General features: G+C 37.7%; 2 protein-coding genes across 3 annotated transcripts in view; both read left to right on the top strand.

The window, feature by feature from the left end:
- gmip (GEM interacting protein) overlaps positions 1–9,652 on the top strand; it is a 67,889-nt gene extending 58,237 nt beyond the window's left edge. The window contains exons 19-21 of one of the 2 annotated variants that reach the window (XM_057860916.1): positions 468–789; positions 4,052–4,154; positions 6,285–9,652. In XM_057860916.1, coding sequence (XP_057716899.1) covers positions 468–789; positions 4,052–4,154; positions 6,285–6,775 — 916 coding nt within the window. In that variant the 3' untranslated portion in view covers positions 6,776–9,652. The remainder of the gene's footprint in view (positions 1–467; positions 790–4,051; positions 4,155–6,284) is intronic. The other variant, XM_057860917.1, reaches the window with a different exon arrangement.
- A 397-nt stretch (positions 9,653–10,049) lies between these two features.
- Positions 10,050–22,546, top strand: part of lmx1al (LIM homeobox transcription factor 1, alpha-like) — a 76,379-nt gene continuing 63,882 nt past the window's right edge. Inside the window, exons 1-3 of the mRNA XM_057861525.1 lie at positions 10,050–11,482; positions 12,752–12,843; positions 17,713–17,905. Coding sequence (XP_057717508.1) covers positions 11,442–11,482; positions 12,752–12,843; positions 17,713–17,905 — 326 coding nt within the window. The 5' untranslated portion in view covers positions 10,050–11,441. The remainder of the gene's footprint in view (positions 11,483–12,751; positions 12,844–17,712; positions 17,906–22,546) is intronic.

Genomic DNA, 22,546 nt, shown 5'->3' with positions numbered 1-22,546 from the left:
TATGTAGGATTTTTTCCCCACTGAATAAATGCACTTGTACTGAAGGTTGGATTTTTCTCTTTTTTTCCATTAAGGTCCCATATTATTAAGAAAAAAAATTATTAGAAGCTAAAAAACCACATAATTATTATAAATCCAATAATTATGGAGGGCACTGTATTTTTACATCTTTTTATGGATAATGAAAAAGAATAAATTAATAGAAGGTAATACAACAATTCTGGTAATGATCCCCAAAATACTCTAAAAATCCAATTCATTTAAATTGGGAGGACTGGCTGTGAATGCTCATCTTTCAGAGCATTAAAAGAGCAATAAATTTGTAAAACAGCAACAACAACAACAAAAAAACGCACATTGTGTTCTACATATACGCCACAATTTGAGTACAAAATGATCTTGAGATTTTCCTCCACTATTTTGGTCCATTTTGAAATGTGACACCCTTCAATTTGTCTGTCATGTAGGGTTTCCTTAAACGACGAGAACAAGATGTCCTCCTGCAATTTGGGCATTGTCTTCGGTCCGACTCTCTTGCGCCCCCCGGTGTGCACCGACCAGCCCTCCGTGGCCCTGCAGGAAAACGCCTACCAGGCTTTGCTGGTGGAATTCCTCATCTCGCAACACGACAAGGTCCTGCTCCCCCGCCGGACACCCGGGATGTCCACCCCTCCTCCGGCGTGTCCACTCCAGGACACCCCGCCCAGAGACGCCTGTCCTCTTGAGGGGGACTTTGACAGCAGAGCAGAGCAAGGAACGACCTCAAGGGAGCGCCCTTACTCACTAGAAGTAAAGTGTGCTCTTATTTCACTGAGTTTCTACAAATCTCAGCTACTAAACCAGATAGCTGTCATAATAGCCTTAGCGCCTAATGCTTTTTTTGTTGTTGTTGTTGCTTAGATTAACTCAGTGGACAGCTGTTGCTTCTTCGCTTGCGTGTTGCTCTATTCACTTCTGTTGCTTCACACCTGTTGCTTCAGCTGTAGACAAAAATATTTGGCCACGTGGTAGCTATGTTACAAACAATATGGAAGAAAACTAGGGCTGCAGCAATCTATTATTTTAGTAGTCGATTAATCAAGTAACTAGTTAGTTCGAATAATCGAATAATCTAATAAGAAGCATAGAAAATTAAAATACCAGAGCTGAGCCTCAAATGGTATAAAAAAAATACAAAAATGAGGATCTAAGTACAACAAAAGAACCATTGGCTAACTTGCAGAGCAAAAGTCAGCTGGCTTAAATGCTATAAAATGCTAACATTGTTTTACAATCCCGATCGATCGGGCCCGATCACGTCATTTTCAAAGTATCGGAATCGTCAAAAAAATATCGGACATGCCTTTTTTTTTAATATATATACGTATATATTTTATTTAAATTGTTTTCTAATTGTATTTAACGTTACAGACAAAATGTCTTACACTCATCCAGAGTAGGGCTATCAAATTTATTGCATTAACGGCGGTAATTAATTTTTTAAAATTAATCACGTTAAATAATTAACGCATGCGCTGAACGACCCACTCACGCATTGTCGCGTTCAATCTATAAAGACGCCGTTTTACCGATAGATAGCGCTAACAGGCTAACCCCCAACCTCTTCAATCTCTGCAGCAATGCTGACAGCACTCCTGTAATGAGTCACATGACATTTTGGAGGGAAAATGACAAGCAGTGCTCAATTTGGACATTTAGAGATGTACGTAGTTCCCATGCGGTTTACTCACTTTTGTTGCCAGGGGGTTGGATATTAATGGCTATATTTAGAGTTATTTTGAGGGGAAAATAAATGAACTCTATTATTTAAGCTGCACACAGACTACTTTTCATTGTGTCAAAGTGTCATTTTGTCAGTGTTGTCCCATGACAAGATATACTTAAATATCTGCAGAAATGCGAGGGGTGTACTCACTTTTGTGATACACTACACGACAAATGTGTACACATATTCAATCAGAGTTTGCTCAGAGATCGTACGCAAACACGATAGAAAGGCCCAAGTGATATTAAAAAACTCATATAGAGACACTAAGCAATGTCATGTGTAGGGATGGAAATCGAAATCCGATTCCAATTCGGAGCCAGTTCCGAGTGTTTCGAGGCCTCGACATCACAATGAAAAAGCCTTAACGATCCCTTTAACGATTCCTAAAGACGCATATTGCGTCGTGACGTGTCTTGTTGTCCAGACGCATCAAACTAGCATGGCGCCAAGAACCACTCGCTCCAAAGTTTGACTACACTTCACCAGGAAAGAGTGTGAAAATGAAAGGTTACGACGGGTAAGCACGAGCATTGCAGCCATAAACATAACAATGACAGCACGTAGGTTCAAACGCTCGAAAGTGTGTCTTCACTTCACGAGGAAAAATTACAACAAAGCGACTTGCAGTCATTGCAAGGTGGAGATAACTGCATCGGGAGGGAATACGACTGCGCTGTCCTCACAGAGAGGCTAAGGCTCAGTCCTGGCTATACAGCTAGCTAAACTCCCAAATGACGATGCAGAAGACGTTGGTATAATTTGTTGACTTTATTCAACCATCACGTGAAGAGTGAAACTAAGAATAGAAATGAAACAAATCCATTTCGTCCCCAAAAACAAACAGGTTTGCATCAACGTAAATCAGCGATGATTAGCTGCTAATAACAGTATGGTTAGCATTCGTTCGCTAGCATTAGCACATCGTTCAAACCACTACACAACTGGATTTAAGTGTCCGATCGCGAGTGGAAACACAACAACAACAACACAAAAGATGATACATACAGGCGTTGCCTCTGTAGATATTAACATTAACAAAGAACGTAGGCTCGTAGAAGTGTTTCCCTCTCTCACTAACTCGCTCACTCACTTGGATGCGGCATTTCTTCTTTGGGTGTAAGCGTGCTCTTCTTCGCGTGAGCGCGTTCGTCTTCGCGTGAGGAAGCGCAAGGGCGCCCCCACTTGAGCGTGTAAGCGCCACAAAAACTAAAAGGCATGCAATTCAATGTAATGGTAAAATAATACATGTTAACCCAGCTGTCCCCAAACTGCGGCCCATGGCCCAAATACGGCCCGCCTCCACATTTGGTCGGGCCATTTTGAATTTTTTTTTTTTTCTCAATCGTGTTATTTATTTTCTGGCCTTTTCCTTGAAGAACTCAGAGAGGGTTATTTGGTTATTATCTATTTAATTAATAGTGTTTTTATTATTAACTATTATTATTATTATTATTATAAAGAATCCAGAAAGGGTTATTTGATTGTGGCTTTCTGAAAAACAATAATTTTTTACATTTATGCACTTCTGCAATCGTCACACTTTTTCTGTTACAAACTGACCCCGGCCCCTCATCAGAGAAGGGAAAAATTATGTGGCCCTCACAGGAAAAAGTTTGGGGACCCCTGCTTTAACACATATTGCCAAAGGCAGAACAAAAACCTATCTGCCAATATATACCAATATTTTTTATTTCTATTAGATAAATGTTTCAGTAAAATGTTACACATTCTTGTGTATTTGCCACTTATTGCCACAGTTAACATTGAGGCTTTGGGCCTCTTATGATCTCATTGTGAGTTTGTAAGGTTGTGACTTCTGATTAAACAAACTCGATGCCAATCAAAACGTTTTTTCTTTTTTTCCCCCAAATTAGAATCGATAAGAGAATCGATAAAGAATCGAATCGTTAAGCAATATCGATAATGGAATCGGAATCGTAAAAATCCTATCAATTCCCATCCCTAGTCATGTGTTTAAAATACAATTGACTGGAGCCTTTTTTTCCATTGGTGTTGACTGGGGTGGTAAGCCTGTCTTTTCGGGTGGCAGTTGCCCTCCCATGCCACCCTGGTGGATCCGCCCCGTTAACAATATAAATAGACAAAATAAAAGCATTTAAATGAACTCTTTCAGCGCCGATGAGATTTACACACACTTATATGCTGCTATTGATGGCGATAGACCAATCATTCGCTGCCAGCCCTCTCAGCTCAAACGGCGCCGACGTCTTTCGCCGTCAATGGTAGTGAATGATTTCGGCCTCTCAAATGTCATCCCAACAGAGCGAAAGAATGAAGAGAGAGTCAAGCGAGGGTTATATATCGGACAAGTCTTCGTCCAATGAGGCGGTGGACAAGCTCGGCCCCGAAGCCAATGACAGAGCAGGTAGGTGAGGCTAAATCTGTAAAGCAGTGACTAGAACAGCGGCTTCAAAAACTATAGTTGGAAGTATTATTGGTTGACTTTTAATAAGTTTGTTGCTCCTGCTAGCTAGGTTTTTGCTTCCTCTATTCTGACTTTGTGACTTTTTGTGGTTATGTAAGACTTCCTTCCTACTTTGGCATTTCTTGCTAGTTGAGTGCATTCAAATGTTCATTTTCAGTTCTTCTTTAGGGCTCTGTCGCAGGCCATGACCTTTGCCCTCACAGTGTAAAACATTCACTAGGTATTTCTCCAAGTGAAGTATTTCTCCAAAAGATATTCACGCAATATTTTGAATTCTAATGTCACATTGCGTATATGCATAAAGTGTCACCTTACAGTGGGGTAAATAAGTATTTAGTCAACCACTAATTGTGCAAGTTCTCCCTCTTGAAAAAATTAGAGAGGCCTGTAATTGTCAACATGGGTAAACCTCAACCATGAGAGACAGAATGTGGGGGGGGGGGGGAAACAGAAAATTACATTGTTTGATTTTTAAAGAATTTGTTTGCAAATCATTGTGGAAAATAAGTATTTGGTCAATACAAAAAGTTCATCTCAATACTTTGTTTTGTACCCTTTGTTGGCAATAACGGAGGCCAAACGTTTTCTGTAACTCTTCACACGCTTTTTACACACTGTTCCTAGTATTTTGGCCCATTCCTCCATGCAGATCTCCTCTAGAGCAGTGATGTTTTGGGGCTGTTGTTGGGCAACACGGACTTTCAACTCCCTCCACAGATTTTCTATGGGGTTGAGATCTGGAGACTGGCTAGGCCACTCCAGGACCTTGAAATGATTCTTACGAAGCCACTCCTTTGTTGCCCTGGCTGTATGTTTGGGATCATTGTCATGCTGAAAGACCCAGCCACGTCTCATCTTCAATGCCCTTGCTGATGTAAGGAGATTTTCACTCAAAATCTCTCGATACATGGCGCCATTCATTCTTTCCTTTACACAGATCAGTCGTCCTGGTCCCTTTGCAGAAAAACAGCCCCAAAGCATGATGTTTCCACCCCCATGCTTCACAGTGGGTATGGTGTTCTTCGCATGCAATTCAGTATTCTTTCTCCTCCAAACACAAGAACCTGTGTTTCTACCAAAAAGTTCTATTTTGGTTTCATCTGACCATAACACATTCTCCCAGTCCTCTTTTGGACCATCCAAACGCTCTCTAGCGAACCACAGACGGGCCTGGACGTGTACTGGCTTCAGCAGGGGGACACGTTTGACAGTGCAGGATTTGAGTCCCTGGCGGTACATTGTGTTACTTATAGTAGCCTTTGTTACTGTGGTCCCAGCTCTCTATAGGTCATTCACTAGGTCTCCCCGTGTGGTTCTGGGATTTTTGCTCACCGTTCTTGTTATCATTTTGACGCCACGGGGTGGGATCTTGCATGGAGCCCCAGATCGAGGGAGATTACCAGTGGTCTTGTTTGTCTTCCATTTTCTAATAATTGCTCCCACAGGTGATTTCTTTACACCAAGCGTTTTACCTATTGCAGATTCAGTCTTCCCAGCCTGGTGCAGGTCTACAGTTTTGTCTCTGGTGTCCTTCGACAGCTCTTTGGTCTTGGCCATAGTGGAGTTAAGAGTGTTTTATACCGATAATGAGTTAAAACAGGTGCCATTAATACAGGTAATGAGTGGAGCCTCGTTAGACCTCGTTAGAAGAAGTTAGACCTCTTTGACAGCCAGAAATCTTGCTTGTTTGTAGGTGACCAAACCAAACCAAATTTGTGGGTTTTTTTTTTTTTCACATTTTGTCTCTCATGGTTGAGGTTTACCCATGTTGACAATTACAGGCCTCTCTAATCTTTTCAAGTAGGAGAACTTGCACAATTGGTGGTTGGTTAAATACTTATTTGGCCCACTGTATCCACTGTATATATGACAATATATCAGCAATATTATCCAGTGCTACTAAGTAACAAAGCTAGCAGCGTGCTAGCTTGAATGTTGTTGGCTAAAGGAACACTCATGCTTGTAGGTAGTAAATCCTGTTTTTAAAAAAAAAAAAAAAATCAGAGATTGACATACAATTTCACAAATATTAAGATGTTTTTATGTTGTTATGTATTTGTGGTGTCCCAGTCCTGGCTATGAGCGGATCCCAGACTAGTCACGACCCGACGGCGAGCTTCCCCTCAGACAAACCCCACTACCGCTTCACCAGGCAACCCGTCAAGTACCACCGCCATCACAACCCCAGGGGCCGAGGTCCCGGCCAGCCGAGCCGCGACGTCGGACGTCCCTCCGCGCCTTCCGAGGAACCCTCGCGAAGCGCCGACAGCAGTCGCAGCTCCTCACCAGAACCTCACCGGAACTCTGACGACGTCCGGCCGACTCGTGGGGACGCCGCCGAGGACGTTCCGCCTCTTAGCCCGCGGGACGTCGTGCAGTACATGCTCGGACTGGAGCCGGCGGCGGACCGCCAAGTGACGGACAACGAGAGGAAGGCCTCGTGCCGGTCGCCGAGGCCTCTTCCTCCAGAACAACGCTTGACCTCGCCCGTGCACACCATCCTATCTGGTTTGAAGTTGAGGCGGAGTCAATCAGGCAAGGAGGAACAACTTTTTGTATGAGGAACACGCCAAGCTGATCTTTTTATTGACTTTTACAGCTGGCAAAGCCCCAAGAAAACACCAGAATGTCCAACGCGAGTCAGAAATGGACTGACGATAACAATAATTGGACTAGATTTGATTGTTTTTCCTGTCCGTTTTTGATTAAAATCACTCAAGAGCCCAATTATGTCTCAAAAATATGATATTAAGTAATTATCCTGTGGTTTGGAATGTGTTAGGATTGATTTTCACTCCCTGTTTAAATCAGCAGAAGTTATCGGAAAGATTATCCAGTGGTGTGAGTAGTGTTATGATTTATTTACACACCTGCTAGACAATTCAAAAAGGTTCGATTATCAAATGTTTCTGAAAGAGTATCCTGAGCAATTATTCTCGGAATGCCACCCAACCCTTCTTAACAACAAAATCAGAATATGTTTGATTATCTTATGGCTCTGGAAGATTATCCTCAGCGATTATCTAGTGCTGTGTAGTGTATTAGTATTGATTTTAACCACCTATCAAAATCAGTCGAGGTTATTCGTAAGATTGTGCAGTGGTGTGAGGAGTGTTATGATTTATTTTCACACCTGCTGATCAAAATTCAAAAAGGCCCGATTGTCAAATTTTTCTCAAACAGTATCCTGAGCAATTATTCAAGCAATGAAACCCACCTCCCTTAACATTAAAATCAGAATATATCCAATTATCGTATGGCACTGGAAGATTATCCTGACCGATTAACTAGTGGTGTGTAGTGTGTTATGTTTGATTTAACCGCCTATTAAAATCAGCCGAGGTTATTTGCAAGATTATCCAGTGGTGTTATAATTTATTTTCACACCTGCTGATCAAAATTTAAAAAGGCCCGATTATCAAATGTTTTTCAAAGTGTGTCCTGAGCATTTGTCCTAGGAATTATACCCCCTGCCCCAAAATTAAAATCAACCCAAAATCAGCAGAGGTCATCTGCAGGATTATCCAGTGGTATGAAGTGTACATGATTTGTTTTCACACCTGCTGATCAAAATTCAAAAAGGCCCAATTGCTGAATGTTTTTCAAAGAATCCTGAGCAATTTTCCTAGGAATGATACATTCCCCAACATCGAAATCAGAATGTCAGATTTTCATTTAGCTCTGGAAGTCCATCCTGAGCGATTATCAAGTGGTGTGTAGTGTGTTAGGGTTGATTTTTAACCCCTTATCAAAATCAGCAGATGTTATCTGAAAGATTATCCAGTGCTATGAAATGTGTATGATTTCACACCTCCTTATCAACATTCAAAAAGGCCCGACTGTCAAATGTTTTTCAAAAAGTATCCTGAGCAATTTTCCTAGGAATGATGCATCCTCTCTTAACATTAAAATCAGAATATATTCGATTATCGTATGGCTCTGGAAGATTATCCTGACCGATTAACTAGTATGTAGTGTGCTACGATTGATTTAACCGCCTATTAAACTCAGCTGAGGTTATATGCAAGATTATCCAGTGGTGTCAGAGGTGTTATAATTTATTTTCACACCTGCTGATCAAAATAAAAAAGGCCCGATTATCAAATGTTTTTCAAAGTGTGTCCTGAGCATTTGTCCTAAGAATTATACCTCCTGCCCAAAAATTAAAATCAACCCACTATCAAAATCAGCAGAGGTTACCCAGTGCTATGAAATGTGTATGATTTCACACCTGCTGATCAACATTCAAAAAGGCCTGATTGTCAAATGGTTTTCAAAAAGTATCCTGAGCAATTTTCCTAGGAATGATACATCCCCCAACATTAAAATCAGAATATGTCCGATTATCGTATGGCTTTGAAAGATCAACTTGAGCGATTATCAAGTGGTGTGTAGTGTGTTAGGATTGATTTTCAACCCCTTATCAAAACCAGCAGAGGTTAGCTGGAATATTATCCAGTGGTATGAAATCTGATTTATTTTCACACCTGCTGATCAACAATCAAAAGGCCTGATTATCAAATGTGTTTCAAAAAGTATCCTGAGCAATTTTCCTAGGAATGATATATCCCCCAACATTAAAATCAGAATACATATGTCCGATTATCGTATAGCTTTGAAAGATCATCCTGAGTGATCATGAAGTGGTGTGTAGTGTGTTAGGATTGATTTTTAACCCACTATCAAAATCAGAAGAGGTCATCTGCAAAATTATCCACTGGTATGAAATGTGTCTGATTTATTTTCACACCTGCTGATCAAAATTTAAAAAGGCCCGATTGTCAAATGTTTTTAAAAAAGTACCCTGAGCCATTTTCGTAGGAATGATACAACCCCCAACATTAAAATCTGAATATGCCTGATTATCGATTGGCCCTGTAAAATCATCCTGAGTGATTATCAACTGGTGTGTAGTGTCTTAGGATTGATTTACCCAATATCAAAATCGACAGAGGTCATTTGCAAGATTATCCAGTGGTATGAAGTGTATATGATTTATTTTCAAACCTGCTGATCAAAATACAAAGAGGCCCGACCGTCAAATGTTTCTCAAAGTGTATCCTGAGTAATTACCCAAGGAATCATAACCCCCCAAAACGTTGAAATCAGAATGTTTGATTATTGTATGGCCTTGGAAGATCATCCTGAGTGATTATCAAGTGGTGTGTAGTGTGTTAGTGTTGATTTTAACCACCTATCAAAATCAGTGCAGGTTATTTCCAAGATTACCCAGTGTTGTCAGAGGTGTTATGATTTATTTTCACACCTGCTGATCAAAATTCCTAAAGGCCCGATTGTCAAATGTTTCTCAAAGAGTATTCCGAGCAATTTTTCTCGGAATGATACTCCCCCTAACGTTTAAAACTTAATTAATCGCAATTAATCGCTATTCAAACCATCTATAAAATATGCCATATTTTTCTGTAAATTATTGTTGGAATGGAAAGATAAGACACAAGATGGATATATACATTCAACATACGGTACATAGGGACTGTATTTGTTTATTATAACAATAAGTCAACAAGATGGCATTAACATTATTAACATTCTGCTAAAGCGATCCATGGATAGAAAGCCTTGTAGTTCTTAAAAGATAAATGTTAGTACAAGTTATAGAAATTTTATATTAAAACCCCTCTTTATGTTTTCGTTTTAATAAAATTTGTAAAAATTTCCATCAAAAAATAAACTAGTAGCCCGCCATTGTTGATGTCTAGCCTATAAAATCAGTCGCACCCAAGCGCCAGCAGAGGGCGGCAAAACTCCATAAAACACAACATGTGGGCATTTCACTGTACTGTCATTTAAATCTGTCTGAGCGGGGCATGTGCGTTAATTGCGTCAAATATTTCAACGTGATTAATTTTAAAAATTAATTACCGCCCGTTAACGCGATAATTTTGGCAGCCCTAGTTTATATATAATTTCTGTCTCCGTCCATGTACCCATTTATAATGCGCACCATGATTTTACAAGTTGATTTGGGAGGGAAAAAAGTGTGCGTTATATTCGGAAAATTACGGTACATCCCCCATTTTCAATAAATATGAACATAGACCAGTCTAGATTCTTGGTCAAAAGCAAAAAAACGGGCAATTATCATTCATTTTATTCAAACATTTCAAGCTAAAATTACGCTATTGTGAAAATCCAACGTGGTGGCCAACACAAAAATGAGATTTTTTAGTTGAAAATTCTTGTAAATAAATGCGTACATAGCTGAATTTCTATAGATATGAACATAGAACAGTATACATTCTTGGTTAAAATAAAAACAAAAAAAGAAAAAAAAAAACGGGCAGTTATTATTCGTTTTACGTAAATATTTCGATCTAAAGTTACGCAAATTTTTTCCATGCAATTTTTTTTTTTTACAACATTTCAAAATGCATGCATGGGGCTCTTTTATTTAATAATTACCCTGAATCCTCGATCAAACCACTCTGAAGCCCGTTAACACGATAATTTTGACATCCCTAGTTAGGATTGATCTTTAAAAGATTATTTAGTAGTGTAAGATGTGTTATGATTCCTTTTCGCCCCTCCTGATCAAATGTTTTAAACGAGCACATTATCAAATGTCCGTAAAAGATTATCCACAAAAACAATTGACGGTTTTATTTCACTTCTGTCTTGTAGCACAACTTGAAAACTGAAGTTTGATTAAATGGTAAAAGTCAATAATTCACAATACTGGGAATTATTGCTCAGGATTTTAAAAAATTAACTAAGTTTATGCGTATATTATCACGTTTATGTGATTATCTTGTTGTACTTACCACATTTCACCACGCGAGGGTGCTGTTCTCTAACTACACCAGCCTCGGATCGCAGTAATGAATGGAAAGGACGTTAAGGTTTATTCACCTCAACTTTCTGACTTGTTATTATTGATTTACAACTATTTGTTCGCCATCACTACAAAACATTTCCACATCATCCATGTTATGAATTCGCATTTGAAGATGTCAAAAGACATGGCGCCGTATCAATCAATGGCATGCTCACCTTTTCTTCCCTCCCTTTCGTCTGCATCCCTCCCTCTGTCTGCACGCTCACCCCTTTTTTTCTCTCCCCCTCCACGTACAAAACACGCCAGAGTAAAGAAGGAGGAGGAGAGACAATAGCCTGAGAGTGGCGTGTCATCATGGATGTTTAGCGAGAAAAAGAAAAGAGGGAGCTGCAGGTGAAAGCGTGCAAGTGGAAGTTGCCAGCGTGTTTTGAATGTTGCCCACCGAGATTCCAGGAGTGTGTTTCACCTCGAGGTAAGAACAGGAACATTGAGTTGAAATTTTCTAATGATATTCTATAAAAATAGCACCTGCTAAAAATTTTAGTGGCACAAACATGTTTTTTTAAGATTATTAAAACATGATTTTGTAATTTTGCATCACTCGTTTCTTTGACAATTTTCAAAATATTAATCCGTTGTTTTTTTTTGTTTTTTTTTTTTTTTTTCTCATTTAGTGTGAACACGCAATTACACTAATGTGTCCCTCGTGAATTTTTCACCTTCCTAGCCTCGAGTTGGTCATAAAAGCAAATCAGATTACGCTTGAATTTCCATAATTCATTTCTTTTCATTATTAAAGCTCCGCTTTTCTTTTCTTTCTTTCTTTTTTCTTTTTTTTTAAGTTACTGTAGCAATTAAACTGGTAATTTTTCAGTATTTCATAATAACGCTGTTGAAATAATCTACTCATGTCAATAATGAGGACAAATATAGATGTTAAGGGAATGATAATGCATCATTAAAAAGAATCAACTTTTTTGTCATGCTTTTGAACGGGTGTGTATATGCTTCAGTATTTTGCAGAAGTTTGTTATTAATGCCACGCGTTATAAATAACTATAGTAGTATTAATTTTCTAAATTAACCCAAGGAAATGATTATTTGTCTATAATCAGGTGATTTGTGAGAGTAAAATTCAATTTAAAATTAAACTCTGCATTAAGCACGTGCAATAACTCAAGCTTGTATGCAATTTTAACACATTGTTGAAAGTGAAATTGCTGTTTGGGACTGAATGTTTTCTCACTGAGGTCAAATTGACCAAATTTTCCAGATTTTAAATGGTCTGATTTTTATTTATGAAACATTTTAACACGTATTTCGCAGTGAAATTGTTAGTGGGGTTATTTTGTATGAGGATGTTTACTCATAGTCGTCAAATTGACCCACTTTTTTTTGTCCAAAAAAATGGATTTTTGGCTTCAAAAATCAGTTTCTGACATATTTTACTCTCATTGCTATTGACGGCGAAAGACGTCCGATCCATTTTTGACTCGGAGGGTCTATCGCCTCAATTGCAGCCGATGAGTGTGAGCTTATTTTTTATTAATTTGTCGTCAAAGTGACCCAACAAAACTCGAGGAAACAGGAAAGTTAATATTTTCTTGTAATAAATAGTATTTTTCCGCTATTACGTTTTTTTTTTTTTTTTTTTTTTTTTTTTTTTAAATCTTGTACACACACGTTAATTCCTTGTTTCTTTCCTTATTTTTCCATTTCAATAATAAAAAATTCCATGCAGCGACCACACTGAGGCAAGGAGAGAAGGCATGAAAACGGAGGAGAACCAAGCATCGTGTCTGCAGCAGCCTCCATCCTCAACACCTTTTGTCGGTCAGTATAAAAATAATATTAAGAATTTTGATATGCAACTCGACAAAAAAAAAAAAAAAAAAAAAAAAAAACAGGCCCATCAGTCGCATAAATGGGCCTTTACATTGCAATGGTTTCAAATTTTTAAAAGGAATTTAGTTTAAAAAAAATAATAATAATCAGGAACAAGTCGGGGCCTTTTTCGGGAAAAGAAAAACGGAATAAAAAGTTATAACGAATATGAAAATTGTTTTTGTTAGTGCAGATATACGCTGAGTGGCTACAGAAAAAGATTATTTCAAGGTGTTATTGTATACTTAATAAGGTTTGTAAAAATCCTAATATCAATGTTTTCATTTCATATATTAAAATGTGCACGTCTGTAATTACCTCACTATTGATAAATGTTATTTTGTAATATTTTTGCTCACCTAATAAAGCTAATGTATATGCCCCATTGCATTTTTTAATCATCTACATTATTAATATGCAATAAAATGAAAGCACATATACAGCTCCGGGCTTTTTCTAATTTGGTCACCCACATGAAGAAATATTATTTCATATATAATCACACATTTTAAAACGGTTTGTAATATTTTTGCATGCGTCATTTTTTTTCGTGCAACTATTAATAACCAAATTAATCGTGAGAATTTATTTTAGTGACACCTTTTATGGAAAACTGTTCTGTTAATTTCATATAGGTTTTACATGGCGTAACACATCAATTATTGCATTGTGATTAATAAACTTTGGCGCATTAGGATTTTTTTGGCAGCTGATTCCGTCGTAAACCCAGGAACATATTTTGCTGATTTGATTTTATGACTTGGTTTGCACGTATGGTTTCTGGAGTAATGATGCATTTGATGGTGATGCAAGGGCGTAGGTTTGCATATAAGGGACATAACACTAGCAACTTTTCAGGATGCTCAAATTGTCCCCACCAACTTTTAAGCAACCTTATTTGCATTATATAATGTTTCCAGTCTTATAGGTAATTTAGATTCTCTTTCCATATATGTTGTAAGGAATTGACCCTATACCATTATTAAGTGAATTACCTTCATTACGTTCAGACTTACATTTACCCATTTTCATTTGCTGAATGTGCCAGTCCATTTTTTCCCCCTCAAACACACGTTTGATTGGCTGATGATATTCCCCCCCCCCACACACACACGCACTCACAGCCCAGACAGAAATACAACATGTCAACAACATGCCACCTCCTCCGCCACCTTCGAAGACGAGAAATATTAGATTTTTTTTTCGGCCAGCAGCAGCAACCACTGTAACTAATGTAAAAAGACTAGGGCTGTCAAACGATTAAAATTCTTAATCGAGTTAATTACAGCTTAAAAATTAATTAATCGTAATTCATCGCAATTCAAACCATCTATAAAATATGCCGTATTTTTCTGTAAACTATTGTTGGAATGAAAAGATAAGACACAAGACAGATATATACATTCAACATACGGTACATAAGTACTGTATTTGTTTAATATAACAACAAATCAACAAGATGACATTAACTTTATTAACATTCTCTTAAAGCGATCCATGGATAAAAAAACTTGAAGTTCTTAAAAAATAAATGTTAGTACAAGTTATAGAAATTTTATTTTAAAACCCCTCTTAATGTTTTCGTTTTATTAAAATTTGTAAATTTTCGATCAAAAAATAAACTAGCAGCTCGCCATTGTTGACGTCATTACACCATGCTCACTCTCCAAACCCATAAAATCATTTGGACCCAAGCGCCAGCAGAGGGCGCCAAACAACAAAAAACAAGTAACAAGCGGACATTACACTGCTGTCATTCTAATCTGAGCGGGGCATTTGTGTTAATTGTGTCAAATATTTTAACGTGATTAATTTAAAAAATTAATTACCGCCCGTAAACGCGATAATTTTGACAGCCCTAAAAAAGACGTCAATTTTGTGTAGGTGGGGAACACACCACTAATTTTGCTACTGAAAGTCCGACCTGCATCAGACTTAGCATAACATTAAACTGTGGGAATTTGCTAACCTGCAAAACTCTAGTAGGAAGCTGCTAAGAGAGAAGTGTCCTCTATGTGTTTTCTACTGTTAACATTAATTAAACTGAGAAATTTAGTGAACCGAGGTTTACCCCCTTCTTCCCAATTTTCATTTTTATTTTATTTATGTCGCCTTAAAGCAGCCCAAAGGAGCTTTCTTTTTTTTTATTGAGTTTGGTTGTGTTTGTGCACAAAAGCAGTAGTCTCTTACCCGAAGGAAGGTTCCATTTTTATTTATTTTTGGTATTCCCTAACTAAGACGTTTTTTCTGTTATATTTAATTTCTTTATTTAGACAGACAATGTTGAGTGGTCTTAAGACAATTGTTTATTTTTTGCATTCCTGGATAGTTAAGCGATTATTGTGTATGTTAATATAATTTAAATTTGCTAAACAACAACAACAACAACAAAAATCCAGACATTTATTCTGGAAGCTTTCAAAATGTTTCTTTAGTAGTTTTTGAAAAGAAAGGTTTGAATCTAATGATGTATCACTTGAACTAACATATGGCAGAAAACACTCAGGTGGCTTGAAGTTCCACTGTGAGACCCCCAATTTGGCCAAATTTCAAAATTGTTCGATATGCATGTGTGATACATCATTGGAAAGCTTAAAATCTCAATATTCTGGGGGAAGAAAATTTTGGAACAGGAGGGCATTTAAAAGGAAAAAAAAAAAGTTTTTTAAACAGCAAAACCCTATCTGGAGGTGAGAGCACGAGAGAGCAGAATTACAGATGCCATGACTTTAACATCTCGCGTACTTACCTTGTTTCGATCCAAAAACTCCATGTAGCATGCACCGATTGTCAATACACAGCTCTGAATGGCCACAGCTGGATTTTTGGGGGATTTTATGGGTGAAACATGGTAATATAACAAAGGTCGCGATGCAGAAATCGCAGACATCGAGGAGTGGTTGAGATTTTCTTTTTCATATATTTATCCTTTTAAACGTTTTTTTTTTTTTTTTTCCGTCCAATTTTTCTTTGTTTGGATCCATTATTTATCATCTAACATATCAGAGAAAATGTGACAGCAAGAAAAAAAATACAATTAAGCAAGTTATGAGGTAGATATCTGTGACTTTTTTACAGATGCCATTTTTTTTTCATTGTGCCATAATTTGTTTAAAAGTTGAAAATATGTGAGTGAATATTTTTTTAAGTTGTTTTTTTTTTTTTAAACGAAATATGAGACATCAATTAATGATTCTAAGCTAAAAATGACAGACATTTTGAATAATAAATATAATTAATTGCCTTCGCTTTATGGCTGGGTTGAAACAAAAGTGGTTGCGTGACGTCTGTAAACGGGGGTTTCCAGGGTAAAACGGACAAATTAAAAATAGTTCCGGGGCTTAATGCGCCATCAATCTGCTATGGCAGCATATAGACATATTGTTCAATCAAACAAAACAATTGTTTTGGCTTAAAATACAGCAGTTTCTTTTAAAGAGGAGTGCAGGAGCAGAAACTGCTTTTTCAGTCTTGTCTGTGTTTTCCGCCATATGAAAGTTAGTGTCAGTCAATACAGATTTATTTTGCATTGATCATTTAGCCCAAGGGCGTAGGTTTGCATAGGGACGGTAGGGACATAACATTACCAACTTTTCAGGATGCTCAAATTATCCCCACCAACTTTTAAGCAACCTTATTTGCATTATAAAATGACTTCAGTTATATAGGTTATTTAGATTATCTTTCTATGTGTTCTAAGGATATAATTGAGCCTACCATTATTAAGTGAATTACAGTACTTTCATTATGTTCAGAGTTACACTGACCCCTTTTCACTCGTTTAATGTGCCAGTCCATTTTTTTCCCCACAAACGCACGATTGGCTGATGACTTGAACCCCCCCACACACACACACACCCATTCACAGCCCGACAGAAATACAACATGCCACCTTCCCCGCCCCCTTCAAAGACGAGGGATATTAGAAGTTTTTTTTCCCGCCAGCAGCAGCCACTGTAAGTAATGTAAAAAGACGTCAATGCTGTGCAGGTGGGGGACACTCCGCTAATTTTGCTACTGCTACAGTGCTTCAGATTTCTTGAAGAGATTTCTTGAAATAAGCTTATTTTCAGCTAGCTGTTTTTCTTAACAGACTTATTATAAGCAAAAGTTTGTATATTTAATCGTGTTTGTCAGAGATGTTCTTAATTCAAGATTATTGTTCAAAACATTATTTGAAAGAATTTTTTTCTTGATTTATGTGAAAAATGACCAATTTTAGATGTATGGGCTCAATACGAACAAATAGTAATATTAAAGTGGAAGAATCTGACGCATTAATCTGTTAACTACACACAAAAAAGATGGAGAAAATTATTTGACTAGATTTAAAAAAATATATCAGATTAAGACTTGATAAATTTGCAGTGTGAACGTCAGTATAGGTCAATACAGATTTATTTTGCATTCATCATTTAGCCTATCAATTAATTAGGTTCATATTGGTGAGAAATGTAGCCCTGACCCCCATTCACCAAATATGTTTGGTCTTATTAATGTCCCGTCCCCAGCAAAAAGTGTACATGCAGGTTTTGCTGTTATATAGTCCCTACCAATATAAAGACCAAACCTACGCCCTTGATTCAGCCTATCAATTATTAGATTCCTATTTGTGAGAAATGTATCCCGGACTCCCGTTCACTCAATCTGTTTGGTCTTATTAATGTCCCGTCCCCAGCAATTAGTGTACATGCAGGTTATGCTGTTATATTGTCCCTACCAATGTTGAGACCAAACCTATACCCCCTTGTGGTCGGTCTTAACTTTTTTTACCCCGCTGTTCCGGGCGGACCACGGTCCCGTCCTGACCCCTTTTAGGTCCAGAGTACTCGGGCGGAGGCGGCGAGGTGTGCGCGGGCTGCGCGTCGCCGATCGCCGACCGATTCCTGCTGCGCGTCAACGAGCGCTCGTGGCACGAGTCGTGCGTTAAGTGCACGGTTTGCATGAGCGCGCTCACCGGAACCTGCTACTGTCGGGACCGATTGCTCTACTGCAAGCCCGACTATGAAAAGTATGAACACACACACACACACACACTGGAATCAAGTCAGCACTTGTTTGTTGTTCCACTACAAAGGTGGCATGCATCGTGGGGGGTCTTGCAGGGGAAACCCGTGCACCCACTCAGCTCTACTTACAACAAATGAGCTTCATTTGTTTTATTTTAAGGTCCTAAAGCAGGGGTCATGAATTAAAAATCCTCTGGGTCCGAAATTTAAAAATTACAACAATCTCGGGTCCGGAAATATTTGTAATGCTTCTTTTTTTCCAAAAACTACAAACGTATCTTTACGTGGCCATGCTGATAAATTACAACATTCCAAAATGTAAGGCAAGGCGAGGCAAGGCAAATTTATTTATATAGCACAATTCAACACAAGGCAATTCAAAGTGCTTTACATCACATGAAGATCATAAAAATCACATTTAAAAAAATACAACGTAAAAACCAAAACAATCAAAATCGGAAATAAAATTATACATAAAAATCGCATTTAATCACAAATAGAATAAAAATAAAACAAAAAAGTACTACTACTACTACTAATTGAAGTCAGCAATGGAGATAAGCACAAGAGGAATAGAAAGCAAGTAGATTGAAATATATAGACAGTTATGGATATGCAGTGTTAAACAAAAGCGTTTTTAGCCCTGATTTAAAAGAGCTAACAGTTTGAGCATACTTCAGACGTTCAGGTAACTTTTTCCAGAGGTGAGGAGCATAATAACTAAATGCTGCCTCACCCTGCTTGGTTCTTGTTACTGGAACATGCAGGAGACCGGTTCCAGACGACCTTAGAGGTCTAAATGTCTCATAGGAATGTAACAAATCAAGCATGTATTTTGGTCCAAGGCCATTAAGTGTTTTGTAGACGAGCAGTAGTATTTTATAGTCTATCCTTTGACTCACTGGAAGCCAGTGTAGCGATTTCAAAACCGGTGTAATGTGGTCCAGCTTCCTTGTATTTGTGAGGACTCTGGCTGCAGCATTCTGTTCTAGCTGCAGCTTTCCTGACTGATTTTTTTTATCAAGACCCGTAAATATACCGTTGCAATAGTCCAATTTCCTGAAAATGAATGCATTCATAAGTTTTTCCATGTCTTGTTGAGTCAGACATGTATGTAAATAAAATATAAAAAATAAATTTATAGTAAGTAATAAATAATATTTAATAATAATTAATTAGTAATAAATAATAAAGCGATCATATTGAGCCCTTAATTCCGCTATTTTTTGAGAACGGATGACAGAGTTCATAGGGAAACTTTGCGAAAAAGCTGCGTGCTTCGCCTCATAATGCCTTTTCAAATTGCTGCATTTTACAAGCGCTACCGTTGTTCAGCCATTCCTAGGGTTTTTTGCTCCCGATCCGATCGTTTTAATTTAAGTATCTGCCTATCCCGATATTTCCCGATCCGATTGCTATTTTTTTTTGTGTGCTCCCGATTCAATTCCAATCATTGCCGATAATTTTTCCCGATCATATACATTTTGGCAATGCATTAAGAAAAAAATGAATAAAACTCGGATGAATATATACATTCACAGTACATACAGTACTGTATTTGTTTATTATGACAATAAATCCTCAAGATGGCATTTACATTATTAACATTCTTTCTGTGAGAGGGATCCATGGATAGAAAGACTTGTAATTCTTAAAGGACAAATGTGACTTTGTATATTGTGACTAAATATTGCCATCTAGTGTATTTGTTGAGCTTTAAGTAAATGATACTGTAGCCATGCCCAAATGCATGATGGGAAGTGGAACCATGACTGTGCGTAGTGCTACCAATTGATATATCTTCTCTGCATTGGGAAATAACATAGGGTGTTAAGAAAAAGATCAATTACTACCTTGCTTCCCCACATTGCTTCCCACGATATTTCTAATCGTAGGGAGGGGGATAGTAAGGCTTTAGCCAATTAAAAAAGGCTCCAAAGGCTTCCAAAATTCACTCGACTCATTGTATGCTGCCTTTTAGTTCTCTATATAGGTAAAACGGCGCCATTACAGATTGAGCGCGACGATGCGTGAGTGGGTCGTGCAGCGCATACAATAATTGCGTTAAATGATTTAACGTGATACATTTTTTAAAAAATTAATTGCCGCCATTATCGGGATAAATTTGATAACCCTACCTTAAGCCAAAACTAAAGACTCTGGATGAGTGTAACATATTATGTCTGTAACGTTAAATACAATTAGAAAACGATTTAATTAAAAAAAAAATATATATATATATATTAAAAAAAGGCATGTCCCATATTTTTTTGCCGATTCCGATACTTTGAAAATGACGTGATCGGGATGCCGATCGATCGGGACATCTCTAATATTTAACAATAATTAATTAGTAATATATAATAAAGCGATCATATTGAGCCCTTAATTCCGCTATTTTTTGAGAACGGATGTCAGAGTTCATAGGGAAACTTTGCGAAAAAGCTGCGTGCTTCATCTCATAATGCCTTTTCAAATTGCTGCTTTTTACAAGCGCTACCGTTGTCCGGCCATTCCTTAGTACGTGGTGAAACGTCTACACAACGCTCAGCGTGCTTGCGCAAGCATCCGCACGCATGCACACATCGGTCAGAAGCGGCGAGTACTCACTATTTTTGTTTTTTATTTAGTTTTTTAGAACCTTTTCATTGCCTCAAAAATACTTTTTGCATGTATTACCCTCTCATACTTTTAACCATTGTGGTTTTGTTGTGTTAGCTTTGAAGCAGTTGACCACATTAGTCACGTAACGTATTTAAACCGTCCTTATTTGGTATAACTGCATTAAAGTATTTTCTTAAGGCATTTTAAGTACGTTCTGCCTGTATGCATCAGAACAAAACACGTTTAGCACGCACGGTAGTACTTTGGGTGTCAAATTCGACTAATATAGACGTTTCGCCGATGTAGCAGATTTTGGCAGAACACCGTCTCTGAACATTGCGGTCTTGTGCTGCCGCCAGGTAAAATAAACAGAAATGTGTTGGTCTACTCCTCTTTAAACACTGTTTTCTGCATCAATCTTGCGTAGTTTTGAGCACGCCATTTGCCATACCTTTTCGCCTCTTCCTCCAACTTCATTCGGCTCAGTTTTTGGCTGTCACTCCGCGGAGTCTGGAAAGCGAGTGTGAGACATGTTGTTCTAAAAATAACTTTCATATGCTTCACTCTCATTGGCTGGCTCACCCGCGTCACCGCTAAGGTTTTTGTTTGTTGCCCACCTCCACTCTGCAAACCCGCAGAAAAAAAAAGATTTTTGTTGTTGCAACGTGTATTAGCTTGAGATCCGGTCCAGACGGCCTGGGGGTCCGGAACCGGACCGAGGTCCGCGGTTCCGTGACCTCTGTCCTAAAGTATTTTGTGGGTCAGAAGTGCTGTAGTGTATACATAAAATATCATTAACCATGTCAGGGACGGTGGACAGCCATTCAAAAGTTGACACATTACCAATTTATTGAAATAATAATAACAGCGATATAAAAAAAAAACAAATGAAATAACAATTTGATTGATATATTACGTCACCTATTTAACAATGATAGTCATTTAATAATCGGTAAAGAGATCAAGGGTTAAAACATATTTAACATATATGGCGTAAAACACTCAGGTTACTTGAAGTTCCACTATGAGACAACCAATTTGGCCAAATTTCAAAATTGTCCGATATGCACGTGTGATACATCATTGGAATTATCTGGGGGAAGAAAAATTTTGAACGGGAGGATATTTAAAAAAAAAAAAAAAAATTTAAACAGCAAAACCATAACTGGAGGTGAGAGCATGCGAGAGCAGAATTAAGATTTTAACGAGATATTATCGCGTAATTACCTCTTTTCGATCTAAAAACTCCGCGTAGCATGTATCACTGAGTGTCAAGATACAGCTGTGAATAGCCACAGCTGGATTTTTGGAGGATTTTATTGGTGAAACATGACAATATAACAAGGGTCGCGATGCAGAAATTGCAGACATCAAGGACTGGTCGAGATTTTCATTTTCATATATTTACCCTTTTAAACTTTTTTTTTTCAATTTTTCTTTGTTTGGATCGAGTATTTATCATCTAAAATATTGGGGAAAATGCGACAGTAACAAAAAAAAAAAAAAAATGAATACAATTAAACGATAGTTATGAGGTAGATACCCCTGACTTTTTTTACAGACGCTAATTTTTTCATTGTGATGTAATTTGTTTAAAAGTTTCAAATACGCGAGTGAATAATTTTTCAAAGTCTTTTTCTTTTTTTTTTAAAGTAAATATTAGACATTATTAATGATTCAAAGCTAAAAATGACAGACATTTCGAAAAATAAATACGATTACTTCTTTTTATGGCTAGGTTAAAACAAGCGGTTGCGCAACGTCTGTAAACAGGGGTTTTCAGGGTAAAACGGACAAATTAAAAATAGTTCGGGGGCTTATTGCGCCATAAATCTGCTATGGCAGCATATAGACATATTGTTCTATCAAACACAACAATTCTTTTGGCGTAAAATACAGCACAGTTTCTTTTAAAGAGGAGTGCATGAGCAGAAACTGCTTTTTCAGTCTTGTCTATGTTTTCCGCCATATATATATATATATATATATATACAGTATATTTTTTGGTCGTTAATTTTTTTTTTCAATTTTAGCAGTTA

This window comes from Corythoichthys intestinalis, chromosome 16, assembly GCF_030265065.1.
Source record: "Corythoichthys intestinalis isolate RoL2023-P3 chromosome 16, ASM3026506v1, whole genome shotgun sequence".
Lineage (NCBI taxonomy): Eukaryota > Metazoa > Chordata > Actinopteri > Syngnathiformes > Syngnathidae > Corythoichthys > Corythoichthys intestinalis.
Note: the sequence above shows the minus strand (reverse complement) of the source record. Positions and strands in the feature narration are given on the sequence as shown.